Source organism: Argopecten irradians, chromosome 8 (genome assembly GCF_041381155.1).
Source record: "Argopecten irradians isolate NY chromosome 8, Ai_NY, whole genome shotgun sequence".
In the NCBI taxonomy this organism is placed as follows: domain Eukaryota; kingdom Metazoa; phylum Mollusca; class Bivalvia; order Pectinida; family Pectinidae; genus Argopecten; species Argopecten irradians.
In genome coordinates this window covers 5,397,363-5,414,242 of record NC_091141.1, presented here as the reverse complement: position 1 = coordinate 5,414,242, position 16,880 = coordinate 5,397,363, and the positions used below count along the sequence as shown (strand labels likewise).

The 16,880-nt window shown below is 36.6% G+C and overlaps 2 protein-coding genes across 3 annotated transcripts; one reads left to right on the top strand and one right to left on the bottom strand.

The window, feature by feature from the left end:
- Positions 1–25: 25 nt before the first annotated feature.
- Positions 26–7,977, top strand: LOC138329169 (splicing factor 3A subunit 2-like). Of its 2 annotated transcripts, none has more exons than XM_069275957.1 (9): positions 26–153; positions 1,818–1,994; positions 3,800–3,871; positions 4,174–4,220; positions 5,000–5,109; positions 5,388–5,437; positions 5,837–5,977; positions 6,526–6,594; positions 7,220–7,977. In XM_069275957.1, the coding sequence occupies exons 2-9, from the start codon at positions 1,869–1,871 to the stop codon at positions 7,712–7,714; spliced, it is 1,110 nt and encodes a 369-aa protein (XP_069132058.1). In that variant the 5' UTR covers positions 26–153; positions 1,818–1,868; the 3' UTR covers positions 7,715–7,977. The 2 variants fall into 2 exon arrangements, with proteins under 2 accessions (XP_069132058.1, XP_069132057.1); XM_069275956.1 differs by having other exon boundaries at positions 31–153; positions 1,815–1,994.
- Positions 7,978–10,433: 2,456 nt separating this feature from the next.
- On the bottom strand, positions 10,434–16,625 carry LOC138328911 (titin-like). The gene is made up of 4 exons (XM_069275625.1): positions 16,605–16,625; positions 14,495–16,307; positions 11,152–14,387; positions 10,434–10,847 (listed from the first exon to the last, which is right to left on the bottom strand). The coding sequence occupies exons 1-4, from the start codon at positions 16,623–16,625 to the stop codon at positions 10,434–10,436; spliced, it is 5,484 nt and encodes a 1,827-aa protein (XP_069131726.1).
- Positions 16,626–16,880: the final 255 nt, after the last annotated feature.

Genomic DNA, 16,880 nt, shown 5'->3' with positions numbered 1-16,880 from the left:
CTTTTGTTAGAGATTAAGGGTTTCCAATCCATCAACGTTGTAAGAAAGCTTGTAATTTGTCTGACGGTAACATTTATTTTCAAACAGATTACTGACCCTGTAAACGTAGATAGACGCATGCAGAACAATCGGGCCGGGTGATCCAGTTGATGTGTAAATATTTTTTCTATTTATCAAATGATATATTTAAGACCATATCAGATACATAAAGAAACGATCGATGTAGAATTCTTATGAATACATATGTCCAATGTTATGTGCTTACTCAACGAGTGTGACAGTTTTGAATCGTGTTACCTGTTTTGACGGATATTGAATTTGCTATCGATACACCATTTAATTTTAATTTTCTCCACACATACAAAATAAGCATCTTTGTTTGTTTAACATTAATCAGATGCAATAAGGCCTAATAATGTCTAACATTGTAATATTGACTAGATACTCAGGACGTTTCGGCCCAAGTTTAGTCACTTCGCCCCACACATAAAAATGTATCTACAGTATGTGTGTGGGGAGGGCCAGGCACGTATTGCAAACTTAGCCTGATATATATTTTTAATGGTAATGATAGTCTGTAATGTTAGACCAAATCAAACGAGTTGGCATGTTGTCAATATGTAACCCTGGTGAATATTTGCTGCAATATACCGCGCGCGCTTGGCTAGAGATAGCCTGAGATACTCTGGCCTTGAAACCAGACTTAGACATTTTTATGACAGCTAGATATCTGGTGTAGGGCCACAGGTCAGCAGTGCTATATCGAAAGGTGGAACTCGCTAACACTCGTATTGAGCTAGGTCATCTGTGATTCAGACTGCTTACAAAACACTACCACCAAGAAGTGTCACTTAACTTGGTCTTTTCAACAAATGAATAATTTATCTACCCATAAAAATCCATTTTATCATGCATGCATGTTATATTTTGTCAATACAGTTGTTTCCTTTATGTTAAAATTTAAGTCTTCCTCCTCGTCGTCGCCATTTTCTCTATAGTATGCAAATCGCCTCTAATGTCGATGGATTGCTATGTTTCGGTAGATAAATTAATCATTTGTTGAAAAGACCAAGGTAAGTGGGGCTTCTCGGAGGTCAGTTTGAATTGGGGATGACCAGACCCAATACCAAACGGTGTCAGCGAGTTCCACTTTTTGATATAGCACTGCTTTTGGCCCTACACCAGACAACTATCCGTCATAATGTCTAAGTCTGGTGTCAGGGCCAGAGACTCTCAGAGTATCTCGGGCTAGGCTAGAGAGAACTTTTCTTTAGCTCGATCGCTTGAGTGTTGGACTAGTAACCCAGAGATTCCAAGTTCAAACCTTGGCAGAGCCAAGTAATCTGTTAATTATAACTAATTAATTATTGACATTATAGGCTGTGAATCAACATAAAAATACTCCCAATTTTCGTCTGTAATTCAAATGGGTAACTATAGTGTTGGACCTATTTAATTGATTATCAATCAATTATGATTTTTCTAAAGACTATCGATTATGTAAAGTAATAATCGATTATTAAAATGTGAGAAATTGTGGTTAATTTACTCTGTTCTAATACAATTGTTGATAACGTTTGTGTAAACTAATATACTTTAAATGTAATAATATTTCTGAAATATTCTGAAATTAGGATATATATGATATCTATATTTATGATGTGTGTTAATTAACATTGAGATCTGAAGTTTCAAATAATGTTATTTTTACAGGTAATGTATTTTGGGGATATTCGAAAAGTTTGCAGTTTAAAGTTTTGCATGAAATTTTTTGTTGTTGTCAACTTTCATTGAAAATACACATTTTTTTTCAGCAGAGTTTGTACCATAGACAATTTGACTTCCAACTGATTTAGAAGAATCACACCATGGATTTCCAGCATCGAGCTGGAGGGAAAACGGGGACTGGAGGTGTTGCCTCCGCCTCGGAATCCAACAGAGATCGAAGGGAGCGTCTCCGACAGTTGGCTCTGGAAACAATAGATCTTCTTAAGGTATGTACTAATCATAATTAACAAATTGTGTAAGTTGGCTAATATAATTGCTCACATATCTTATGATTGAGCAAATCTTTTGCAATATTTCAAATAAATCTGTATGGAATACAGGTCAGAGCATGAAGATATGTCACAGAATAAGATATTGTATTTTTTGATAGATCAATGATTATCCCCCGCGAACGCGTTTGCGGGGGATATTGATTTGGGCTCTGTCCGTCCGTGCGTCCGTCCGTCCGTCCGTCCGCCGTCCGAGATCGTTTCCGGCTATAACTCCTAACCGTTCAACTTGGCTACACGAAACTTTCTGTACATGTTAGGCTAGTGCTCTAGTTGTGCCTTTGCTAATGGGAACCTTTCATTTTCGATACTTTTTGTTACCATGGAAACTTATTGAAAAATACCATATTATTAAAGTTTCCTTTCTATTCCGGGCTATAACTCGAAAACCGTTCAACTTGGCTACACAAAACAGTGCTCTAGTTTCCTTTTTCTAATGGAACCTTCCATTTTCAATACTTTTTCTGTTACCATGGAAACTTATTAAAAAATACCATATTATTAAAGTTTCCTTTCTATTCCGGGCTATAACTCGAAAACCGTTCAACTTGGCTACATGAAACTTTCTGTACATGTTAGGCTAGTGCTCTAGTTGTGCCTTTTGCTAATGGGAACCTTTCATTTTCGATACTTTTTCTGTTACCATGGAAACTTATTCAAAAATACCATATTATTAAAGTTTCCTTTCTATTCCGGGCTATAACTCGAAAAACCGTTCAATTTGGCTACACGAAACTTTCTGTGCATGTTAGGCTAGTGCTCTAGTTGTGCCTTTTTTCTAATGGGAACCTTCCATTTTCAATACTTTTTCTGTTACCATGGAAATTTATTAAAAAATACCATATTATTAAAGTTTCCTTTCTATTCCGGGCTATAATCGAAAATCATTCAACTTGGCTACACGAAACTTTCTGTACATGTTAGGCTAGTGCTCTAGTTGTGCCTTTTGCTAATGGGAACCTTTCATTTTCGATACTTTTTCTGTTACTATGGAAACTTATTTAAAAATACCATATTATTAAAGTTTCCTTTCTATTTCAGGCTATAACTCAAAAACCGTTCAACTTGGCTACACGAAACTTTCTGTACATGTTAGGCTAGTGCTCTAGTTGTGCCTTTTGCTAATGGGAATCTTTCATTTTCAATACTTTTTCTGTTACCATGGAAACTTATTTAAAAATACCATATTATTAAAGTTTCCTTTCTATTTCAGGCTATAACTCAAAAAACCGTTCAACTTGGCTACACGAAACTTTCTGTACATGATCTTTTAAATTATTCTTTTAAATGTCATGTTACTGGAGAGCGGATATATTTGTTGTATGAATTTATTCAAGGACAATACTAAGCTCTGTTCAAATAGTTAAACCTACATGGATGACAATATCAAGATTTAAACTCTTAGTTACAATGAGCTTCATTTATTTTATGTTTGAGCTTTCATACACAACTGGGCGCGGGGGATGATGCCAAGCTTTGCGGCTCCTTGATTTTAATTGTTTCTGAAGGTTTCCTTTTACCACATACAGGAGTACTAGTTAACATAAACGTTGAATGTTCAAAATCACTATGGAAAAAATGGACTCCATGGTTAACATTTGTTTAAATCAAGATCCTACTTGTTGTAGTGAAAAAACTTCATTGATACACAAATAAAAGATAAAATTGTCCTATACTTCAGTAAATATGTGTTCTACCACTATCATTTGTTTGTAACGAATGTGCATAATTTTATTTTTTAGGATCCCTACTTTATGAAGAATCATTTGGGCTCCTATGAATGTAAGCTGTGTTTAACACTACACAATAATGAGGTATGTAGGAGCATGGTGTCAATATTTTAGATTAAAAGTATATTTGTATAATCTGTTTCACTTACATTAACAATTCCACAGATAGTGTCTGTCATTCATCTTTCACTCATTTGTAAACAGAGAACACTAGTTTTACTGATTGTCTCCCTTTCATAATGTTGTCCAATGGCATTGTTTTTGAAAGTCTGATAAATGTAAAATCATTTATTATAAGTTGATAAATGCAGAAAGAAAATACACTATTGCGTATTAAAATTTTTGATAGAATTAATTTTTTTGATGTGACATCTTTGTACTTTTAGGGGAGTTATTTGGCTCACACACAAGGCAAGAAACATCAGGCAAATCTGTAAGTATACAGTTCAATCTCAACCAACATTTGGTTTGAGTGGATAAGTGTAACATTCTATTAACAATCGGGGTCATTTATAGACATACTAGGTTAGTAGGTGGCGGAAAGCTGTAGTACCTGGAAAACAAAACCACCGACCAGTACCTGGTACCTGGCAACTGTCCCACATGGGATACTACCTTGGAGGTGGAGGGCTTGTGGTAATGTGTGGAGACATCTTACCATGAAGCCACCACAGCCCCCTAAATCAGCAAAAGGCATTTCAAATATGTATGTTTAGATTGTTTTCAACTTTTAGTAATTTTTTCAAGGGAAGTTAACAAGGAAGTTTTAGATATAAATTCTGTATATAACTATTTGTAGATTTGATCACAACGATTTTATGTTAAAATAAATTAAATCTTTTCACTGTTGAGTTTTGATTGTTCTCATTATAAAGTGAATCGACTGTTGACAGTGTTACATTTCAATAATATTTTATTTTTATGTATAGACTTTTAGCGATTATCATTGACATTTGAGAGAAATTGGTGTTTAAACAGTTTGTCTTTTCTTATTGCACTTTACATGACCGAGAAATCTTATTATTGACATTTGAGTGAAATTAGTGTTTAAACAATTTTTCTTTTCTTATTGCACTTTATATGACCGAGAAATCTTATTATTGACATTTGAGTGAAATTAGTGTTTAAACAATTTGTCTTTTCTTATTGCACTTTATATGACTGAGAAATCTTTGTTGACTCTGTATACATTTTGTTGAATTTTTTCAACAGTGCCCGCCGTGCAGCAAAAGAAGCTAAAGAAGCACCAGCACAACCTGCACCAGAGAAAGCTCGTGTGGACATCAAAAAGTTTGTCAAGATTGGACGACCTGGTTACAAAGGTGAATATATATTTTAATGGTGAAGGAGTGTAAAAATTCTGGTGGTGGATTTCAATATGTTTAAGACTGGATATTCTGATTATATTACAGACTTTAAAATGAAAGGAGAGGTTATGTTAAAGTGTAGTTAAATAGGTAATGATGTGGTAGGGAACAAATTCCATTCAAAGAAAATGCGCCCATTTGCCTTTTGCCAAGAATATCATCATTTTAATTCTGAGGTGTTAAATCTATAGATTTAATTATGGAATTCCAAAATATTTTGTTTTCTTTTCCAGTGACAAAACAGAGGGACCCTGATAATGGACAGCAAAGTTTATTATTCCAGGTAAGATTTCTAATCACATGCTAATGTAACCCTGGTCAATACTAGTGGCAATATATCGCTTGGCTAGAGAGAACTTCTGTTTAGATGGATTGGTTGAGTGTCAGACTAGTAATCCAGAGGTCCTGCCTTTGATCCCTGGCAGAGGGTGATTAAAGTTTATATAAATTCTGCACCCTGTTACACTAAATATACAAAATTTAATCACACATGAAAATAAGTTGGTGTACAGTACAGTAAAACCTACAAATCAAGACCGTTAAAAGGAAAAAAGACAAAGGTTTAAAAGCAAGTCACATGTAGTATAGGCAGATTAGAAAAAATAAGATGAAATTTGTAGTTAAGAATCATTTCCTCTCATTTATTGTTATCTTTTATTTGATATTCATTTTTTTTTAATAGATTGATTACCCCGAGATTGTAGAAGGAATAATGCCCCGACACAGGTTTATGGCTGCCTATGAACAGAAGATGGAACCTCCAGATAGAAAGTGGCAGTATCTCTTATTTGCTGCAGAACCATATGAGACTATTGCTTTCAAAGTAAGTACAATGCTATAAAGAGCATTAGCACTTCCAGTCACCATTTTGTAGTTTGGGTTACCTCCCTTACCTTAACTTGACACATCCTTGAATTTTTTTCTCAAGTTTGAAATGAATTTTACCATGTGTGAAATTACGAATCCAATACAGACCTTATTGTTCAATATTAATAAGAAATAATTTCATGATTTGTGTCATGATTCTTACATAAACTATTGAACTGAAATAAAATTCACTACAAATTATGAAAAAAACCCATGGCTAATTTCAATTTGAAACTAGGCCTTGTGCAGGCCCCATATCACATTACAGAACTAATAGACCCTACATGGTTATTAGTGATACAATGTTTTGGTTCCTTACTAATGCATAGCAAATTGCAATAATGGTTACATGGGGCTATGAAGGGTCATGGAATCATAATTACCTGTACATTTAAATGTCTTTATTGGGACTCCAGTATCAGTTATGGTCCTTGGAATTCTTGTGCATCAGTTTACTATTCAATTTATTCTTTTGCAATTTAGTTAATATTGGATAAATTACAGGTTCCTAGTCGAGAAGTGGACAAAGACTCAAAGAAGATCTGGTCCCACTGGAATAGGGAAACAAAGCAGGTAGGTTTATCAGGGAATAGAGGGAGATGGTGCAATATCATTTACTCAAACATTACAGCAGAGAATAATTGTTACAAAACAGTTTATTTAGAAAATCTATTTACGACAAAGCATGACATTGTTATCTTTATGTGTTATTTCATTATTTAAGCAGCAAATTATCGTAGATACTGTAATCATAGTTATTTAAACATAATCAAATTTCATAGTGAAATTGATTTAGCACAAGCTCAATAACGAATTCATGCAAACACCATAATGGCTACATAAACAATGTAGAGAAACACAAATAGTACAATAATATTTTAGTGCAACCATGCTTTGTGTGAAAAGTGATAAAATAAGATTACCATTAAAATAATAATTGTACTTTAACAGTAACCCAAACAGATTGAATGACTTTTGTAAATTTGATTATAATATTACATCACAGACCATACCACCTGCCTTAAAATCAAGTACTGGTCATTGATTTTATAGTCTAGATAGTACAGAACAAAGGTTTAGATTTAATTCGTTATACTTAACCATACCTTGCATTATATGCTACCACATATGTCATCCAGGTTTTGATATTTTTAATACAGAATATTTTATATTGATGTTTGCTTTGTTTGTTTTTCAGTTTTTCCTCCAGTTTGCCTTTAAGATTGACTCCAAGCCAGCTCCCTCAGCACCCCAGCCACCACCCAGTCTCCCGCCTCCTACTTCACAGACCCCTACTTCACAACCTACATCACAACCCTCTGCCGCCCCAGCTCCTCAACTTCCACCCCCTCCAAGGATGCCCCCTCCCCCTCGTATGCCCCCTCCCCCTCCTGTACCTCATCCAATGCAAATGGGTGGAGGAGCCCCACCTCCCCGTCCTCCAATGAATTTCCCGCCCATGCCCCCAGGTCCCCCTCCTATGGCCCCTCCACCTATGCCTCCAGGAAGTGCTCCTCTGCCTGGTCCTCCACCCCCAGGACCACCAGGTCCCCCCGGCCCCCCTCAGAGCATGCCGGCACCACCCCCTCCTCCAGTTCCTCCCCCTATGGTGCCGTCTGGGGCTCCACCCATGATGCCAGCAGCCCCACCCCCTCCCCCTCCTCCTTCCAATCCCCCAGGAACTTCATCATAGTCATACAGAATTGTTGGAGCAGTTCAGTTATTGGATCATCTGTTAATGTCTTAGATCATTTCAACTTCAATAAATTAAACTTAATATTGAACAGATCAGACAAAAATTTTAGTGATCAGTCATTTGTTAAAGATTTAAATATTTTTTGTCCGATATATAAATACATATTGTAACCATTAATTTGAAAGCATGATATCATGTCATCATGCGGAGCATTACATACGATGTAACATGAATTGATATAAATCAATGTAAATACTCTAGATTGTATGTGTTTCTTGTTTTTATACTGCCTGCTTTGTAGATGTAAATCTGAGGTGTATGCTGTAAACCATTTTATTTTTCATGTACTGGTATAAATATTCACGTATCGGTTGTTTTCAACATATTCATGAAATCGTTGATTTGTGATCAAGATCTTTTACTTATGATTGTGCATTCGTATATTGTATTACGTTTTAACAATTTAAATTCATGTTTAGCTCTGGCAATATCATGCGAAAATAAAAGTGGTTTACCGGTGTTTTAATTCACCTCATATACCTGTCTGTGTGTTAGAGAAAAGGACTGTTATACCACTGTAACAAAATTGGATGGATGAAGGGTGGTGTATACTGAAATCGCTTTGTCACATCAACAAATCTTACTCTCCTAAACTACTGGACCAATTTCAATGAAACTGCTCATTAATGTTGAGGGCCATGTGAAGAAGTGCAAGCAGCCTACATTATGAACATTTTAGTTGCCATGATAGACGGGTTACTATACGCAAGTTTTTGTAAAATGGCCAATAGCTCAAAAGTCTTGATTAATTTCACAAAAAAAACTTTTCATGTGATGTAATATATGATGCCTAGTGTTCCACACATTACAAAGTTGAATAAAACAAATTGATTGCTATGGTAACTTGATAAAAAGATACATTCCATCGCGAAAAATAATTGTTTTGCTGTTAAAAAAATATAAGCTTCCAATCATGCATGATGCAATATTATACATAAATCGTTTGTGTTTTTGCGCTGTGTTTGCGTTATGCTAGAGATGGGAACGTTAAACGGTTCAGGTACATGTACTGTAAGGGCAGCAAACGGAAATCTCGGTAAACCAGTGTGTTTGTTGTAAGGATACTGGATTAATTAATATGATTTAAGAAATGATTGGACCTGTCTCAAAAGATTTAAATGATTTTAATCTGATAATGCGGCCTCCCGCAATAACGATTTGTCCGAAAGAAGCAAGAAAAAAAAATGTTCGCTCGTAATAATTAATAATTTTGTGCCAATGCATTAAACATGTTTCTGTTTTTCCTCCCAATAATAATACAGTCCCAGCAAGTGAAATATGTTCGCTCGTAATAATTAATCATTTTGTGGCCATGCATTAATTATTATTTTGTTTCTGGCGACAACCGTTATTTCCTTCGTGTGTATGTATATTTCGTGTTACACATTACTTTTTGCATCCTCGATACTCCAGGGGTTCCCATCACTTACGATCTCTACACCCCTGGACTATCTCATCGTAAAACTGGAGGCAACAGAACAGAACAGGTAATTTAGTCCTTTGATGTACATCAAAAGAGCCGTATAACGGTACACTGTGGTTGACTATGTGGCTTTGAAGTTGGGAGTCGCTCTCTCTGTAGTCTTCAAAGGAAATCTTTGCTGGTCTGTGATTGGTCAAATATTTTCAGCTGAGCTGCCTTCAATTTCACTATGAGATAGTCCAGGGGTGTAGAGATCGTAAGTGATCGGAACCCCTGGAGTATCGAGGATGTTACACATACTTTTTGATATCCACCAGAAAAACAAAAACTTGTTTGCAATATACGACTGTCCAAAATGAAAACATTGCAACAATCCAGATCTATACGTCATGACGATGGTTTTCCAGTTAGTGAGGAAACTTAACTCTCGGGACTTGCATTCGATTGGAACATCTGAAGGTGGAGTATTTAAAGACTTGGATATGCTACATACAATATATCCTTTCACAAGCCTTGTTTGCGCCTATCTATCGGGCACTCGTTACATCCAAAAAAAGCCTTGGCTTGAAACTGACGTTAAAATACAACATGGTCCGACACTACTTACAACTGTTCAAACCAAATCACCCCCAAAACGAGCGTTCGTTATAAATATGTTGCAGTAATATAAACTGCATTGCGAGTTTATCTGATTATTTACAAATGGACAACCGCAAATAAAACGGATCAAACATACATCCTCACCATGTTTTGTTGAGCCGACTGTTCTCAAGTATACGTCTTTGCAAATCTATTATAATTTGTACTATTTGTTGGATCCACTTACTTTCTTTTCGCCAAGAATCAGCTGAAGACAAAGCGACTCACGGATGTCACCATTAGGAATAAATCTGTTAGATAGCAGTTACGGTATCACGACTTGGGAACACAATCCTATTCCAAGTTAAAAGAAAAAACGATGGCAAAATGCAAAAGAAATATGTTTTTAAAGATTGGCATATGGGGATTCATGAAAAATGGGACAAGAGGGGAGAGTGAGTGTTTAAAGTATTTTTAACTTGGCTTGGGAATGAAACATTGGCCAGGTTCCAAGATCATGATTAGTCTTAGACTTTTAAGCGTTTGCTTACTTAATCTGAAATGGCGTCATTTCAAAAATCTTAACACCGTTTTAGACTCGAGAATGTTTCTTGATCATGAAGCCAGGTGCTCCAGAAGAGGGAGTATAAAAGTTTATATCATCGACAGTTGGCTTTGGTCATACTGGGTAATGCCATCATTTATATCATCGACAGTTGGCTTGGATTCATACTGGGTAATGTCATCATTTATATCATCGACAGTTGGCTTGGATTCATACTGGGTAATGTAATCATTTATATCATCGACAGTTGGCTTGGATTCATACTGGGTAATGCCATCGTATAAATCAACGACAGTTGGTTTGTGTTCATACTGGGTAATGTCATCATTTACATCATCGACAGTTGGCTTGGATTCATACTGGGTAATGCCATCATTTATATCGGAGATAGTTGGCTTGGATACATACTGGGTAATGCCATCATTTATATCATCGACAGTTGGCCTGGTTTCGTACTGGGTAATGCCATCATTTATATCATCGACAGTTGGCTTGGATTCATACTGGGTAATGTCATCATTTATATCATCGACAGTTGGCTTGGGTCATACTGGATAAGTCATCATTTATATCATCGACAGTTGGCTTGGGTTCATACTGGATAAGTCATCATTTATATCATCGACAGTTGGCTTGGATTCATACTGGATAAGTCATCATTTATATCATCGACAGTTGGCTTGGGTTCATACTGGATAAGTCATCATTTATATCATCGACAGTTGGCTTGGATTCGTGTTTGATGATGCCATCATTTACATCATCGACAGTTGGCTTGGATTCATACTAGGTAATGTCATCATTTACATCATCGACAGTTGGCTTGGGTTCATACTGGGTAATGCCATCATTTATATCATCGACAGTTGGCTTGGGTTCATACTGGGTAATGCCATCATTTATATCATCGACAGTTGGCTTGGGTTCATACTGGGTAATGCCATCATTTATATCATCTACAATTGGCTTGGGTTCATACTGGGTAATGCCATCATTTATATCATCGACAGTTGGCTTGGGTTCATACTGGGTAATGCCATCATTTATATCATCTACAATTGGCTTGGGTTCATACTGGGTAATGCCATTATTTATATCATCGACAGTTGGCTTGGGTTCATACTGGGTAATGCCATCATTTATATCATCGACAGTTGGCTTGGATTCATACTGGATAATGCCATCATTTATATCATCGACAGTTGGCTTGGATTCGTACTGGGTTATGCCATCATTTATATCATCGACAGTTGGCTTGGGTTCATACTGGATAATGCCATCATTTATATTATCTACAGTTGGCTTGGGTTCGTACTGGGTAATACCATCATTTATATCATCGACAGTTGGCTTGGATTCATACTGGGTAATGCCATCATTTATATCATCGACAGTTGGTTTGGATTTATACTGGGTAATGCCATCATTTATATCATCGACAGTTGGCTTGGGTTCATACTGGGTAATGTTTATATCATCGACAGTTGGCTTGGGTTCAGACTGGGTAATGTTTATATCATCGACAGTTGGCATGGGTTTATACCGGGTAATGCCACCATTTAAATCATCGACAGTTGGTTTGGATTCGTACTGGGTTATGCCATGATTTATATCATCGACAGTTGGCTTGGATTCATACTGGATAATGCCATCATTTATATCATCGACAGTTGGCTTGGATTCATACTGGATAATGCCATCATTTATATCATCGACAGTTGGCTCGGATTCATACTGGGTAATGTCATCATTTATATCATCGACAGTTGGCTTTGATTCGTACTGGGTAATGCCATCATTTATATCATCGACAGTTGGCTTGGGTTCATACTGGGTAATGTCATCATTTATATCATCGACAGTTGGCTTGGGTTCGTACTGGGTAATGCCAACATTTATATCATCGACAGTTGGCTTGGGTTCGTACTGGGTAATGCCAACATTTATATCATCGACAGTTGGCTTGGGTTCGTACTGGGTAATGCCATCATTTATATCATCGACAGTTGGCTTGGATTCATACTGGATAATGTCATCATTTATATCATCTACAATTGGCTTGGGTTCATACTGGGTAATGCCAACATTTATATCATCGACAGTTGGCTTGGGTTCGTACTGGGTAATGCCATCATTTATATCATCGACAGTTGGCTTGGATTCGTACTGGGTAATGTCATCATTTATATCATCTACAATTGGCTTGGGTTCATACTGGGTAATGGCGTCATTTATATTATCTACAGTTGCCTTGGGTTCATACTGGATAATGCCATCATTTATATTATCTACAGTTGGCTTGGGTTCATACTGGGTAATACCATCATTTATATCATCGACAGTTGGCTTGGATTCATACTGGGTAATGCCATCATTTATATCATCGACAGTTGGTTTGGATTCATACTGGGTAATGCCATCATTTATATCATCGACAGTTGGCTTGGGTTCATACTGGGTAATGTTTATATCATCGACAGTTGGCTTGGGTTCATACTGGGTAATGTTTATATCATCGACAGTTGGCATGGGTTTATACTGGGTAATGCCATCATTTAAATCATCGACAGTTGGTTTGGATTCGTACTGGGTTATGCCATGATTTATATCATCGACAGTTGGCTTGGATTCATACTGGATAATGCCATCATTTATATCATCGACAGTTGGCTTGGATTCATACTGGATAATGCCATCATTTATATCATCGACAGTTGGCTCGGATTCATACTGGGTAATGCCATCATTTATATCATCGACAGTTGGCTTGGATTCGTACTGGGTTATGCCATCATTTATATCATCGACAGTTGGCTTGGATTCGTACTGGGTTATGCCATCATTTATATCATCGACAGTTGGCTTGGGTTCATACTGGGTAATGTTTATATCATCGACAGTTGGCTTTGGTTCATACTGGATAATGTTATCATTTATATCATCGACAATTGGCTTGGGTTCATACTGGGTAATGTTTATATCATCGACAGTTGGCATGGGTTTATACTGGGTAATGCCATCATTTAAATCATCGACAGTTGGTTTGGATTCGTACTGGGTTATGCCATGATTTATATCATCGACAGTTGGCTTGGATTCGTAGTGGGTGATGCCATCATTTATATCATCTACAGTTGGCTTGTGTTCATACTGGGTAATGCCAACATTTATATCATCTACAGTTGGCTTGTGTTCATACTGGGTAATGTCATCATTTATATCATCGACAGTTGGTTTGAGTTCATACTGGGTAACGCCATCATTTATATCATCGACAGTTGGCTTGGATTCATACTGGATAATGCCATCATTTATATCATCGACAGTTGGCTTGGATTCATACTGGATAATGCCATCATTTATATCATCGACAGTTGGCTTGGATTCATACTGGGTAACGCCATCATTTATATCATCGACAGTTGGCTTGGATTCATACTGGATAATGTCATCATTTATATCATCGACAGTTGGCTTGGATTCATACTGGGTAACGCCATCATTTATATCATCGACAGTTGGCTTGGGTTCATACTGGGTAACGCCATCATTTATATCATCGACAGTTGGCTTGGATTCATACTGGATAATGCCATCATTTATATCATCGACAGTTGGCTTGGATTCATACTGGATAATGCCATCATTTATATCATCGACAGTTGGCTTGGATTCATACTGGGTAACGCCATCATTTATATCATCGACAGTTGGCTTGGATTCATACTGGATAATGCCATCATTTATATCATCGACAGTTGGCTTGGATTCATACTGGGTAATGTCATCATTTATATCATCGACAGTTGGTTTGGGTTCATACTGGTTAATACCATCATTTATATCATCGACAGTTGGCTTGGGTTCATACTGGGTAATGTCATCATTTATATCATCGACAGTTGGTTTGGGTTCATACTGGTTAATACCATCATTTATATCATCGACAGTTGGCTTTGGAATATACTTGGTAATGCCATTATTTATATCATCGACAGTTGGCTTGGGAATATACTGGGTAATGCCATCATTTATATCATCGACTGGGTAATGTCATAATTAATATCATCGACAGTTGGCTTGGGTTCATACTGGGTAATGGCATCATTTAAATCATCGACAGTTGGTTTGGGTTCATACTGGTTAATACCATCATTTATATCATCGACAGTTGGCTTGGGTTCATACTGGGTAATGTCATCATTTATATCATCGACAGTTGGTTTGGGTTCATACTGGTTAATACCATCATTTATATCATCGACAGTTGGCTTTGGAATATACTTGGTAATGCCATTATTTATATCATCGACAGTTGGCTTGGGAATATACTGGGTAATGCCATCATTTATATCATCGACAGTTGGCTTGGATTCATACTGGGTAATGTCATAATTAATATCATCGACAGTTGGCTTGGGTTCATACTGGGTAATGGCATCATTTATATCATCGACAGTTGGCTTGGGTTCATACTGGTTAATGTCATCATTTATATCATCGACAGTTGGCTTGGATTCATACTGGATAATGCCATCATTTATATCATCGACAGTTGGCTTGGATTCATACTGGGTAACGCCATCATTTATATCATCGACAGTTGGCTTGGATTCATACTGGATAATGCCATCATTTATATCATCGACAGTTGGCTTGGATTCATACTGGATAATGCCATCATTTATATCATCGACAGTTGGCTTGGGTTCATACTGGGTAACGCCATCATTTATATCATCGACAGTTGGCTTGGATTCATACTGGGTAATGTCATCATTTATATCATCGACAGTTGGCTTGGATTCATACTGGATAATGCCATCATTTATATCATCGACAGTTGGCTTGGATTCATACTGGATAATGCCATCATTTATATCATCGACAGTTGGCTTGGATTCATACTGGGTAACGCCATCATTTATATCATCGACAGTTGGCTTGGATTCATACTGGATAATGCCATCATTTATATCATCGACAGTTGGCTTGGATTCATACTGGGTAACGCCATCATTTATATCATCGACAGTTGGCTTGGATTCATACTGGATAATGCCATCATTTATATCATCGACAGTTGGCTTGGATTCATACTGGGTAATGTCATCATTTATATCATCGACAGTTGGTTTGGGTTCATACTGGTTAATACCATCATTTATATCATCGACAGTTGGCTTGGGTTCATACTGGGTAATGTCATCATTTATATCATCGACAGTTGGTTTGGGTTCATACTGGTTAATACCATCATTTATATCATCGACAGTTGGCTTTGGAATATACTTGGTAATGCCATTATTTATATCATCGACAGTTGGCTTGGGAATATACTGGGTAATGCCATCATTTATATCATCGACAGTTGGCTTGGATTCATACTGGGTAATGTCATAATTAATATCATCGACAGTTGGCTTGGGTTCATACTGGGTAATGGCATCATTTATATCATCGACAGTTGGCTTGGGTTCATACTGGTTAATGTCATCATTTATATCATCGACAGTTGGCTTGGGTTCATACTGGATAATGGCATCATTTATATCATCGACAGTTGGTTTGGGTTCATACTGGTTAATACCATCATTTATATCATCGACAGTTGGTTTGGGTTCATACTGGTTAATGTCATCATTTATATTATCTACAGTTGGCTTGGGTTCATACTGGGTAATGTCATCATTTATATCATCTACAGTTGGCTTGGGTTCGTACTGGGTAATGTCATCATTTATATTATCGACAGTTGGTTTGGGTTCATACTGGTTAATGTCATCATTTATATCATCGACAGTTGGTTTGGGTTCATACTGGTTAATGTCATCATTTATATCATCTACAGTTGGCTTGGGTTCATACTGGGTAATGTCATCATTTATATCATCGACAGTTGGCTTGGATTCATACTGGATAATGCCATCATTTATATCATCGACAGTTGGCTTGGATTCATACTGGGTAATGTCATCATTTATATCATCGACAGTTGGCTTTGATTCGTACTGAGTGATGCCATGATCACGTCAAATGAAAGTCAGGCGGCGACAACAAACTGTAGGCCACTAAATAGTAAGTATCTGAGACGTCCTCTTTTCGAGGGAAACATCATAATATTTTCCTTAGTACATGTAGATAACATCATAATATTCTCCTTAGTACATGTAGATAACATCATAATATTCTCCTTAGTACATGTAGATAACATCACAATATTTACATGTAGATAACAATTTGGATAATAATACGTTTACACAGTCTTCATCAGTCCGCATGATTGTTATAATTCAGAAATAAAAAATTAAAAGAAAATGATTAATTTTAATTGTTAATTAAAAAACGGAATGTTTATAATATGGGCGTTCATAGTTTGACAGTTCTCTTATATGTATGATTTTATTGTTCGTGCATTTCTAAAAACAAACAGCTAACTCAAATTTAGCATGATTTAATGTTTAATATGACTCTACCCAGATAGTGCGTATGTTTCCCCCTATATAATCCGATAGTGAATCATGTTAACATCTTCT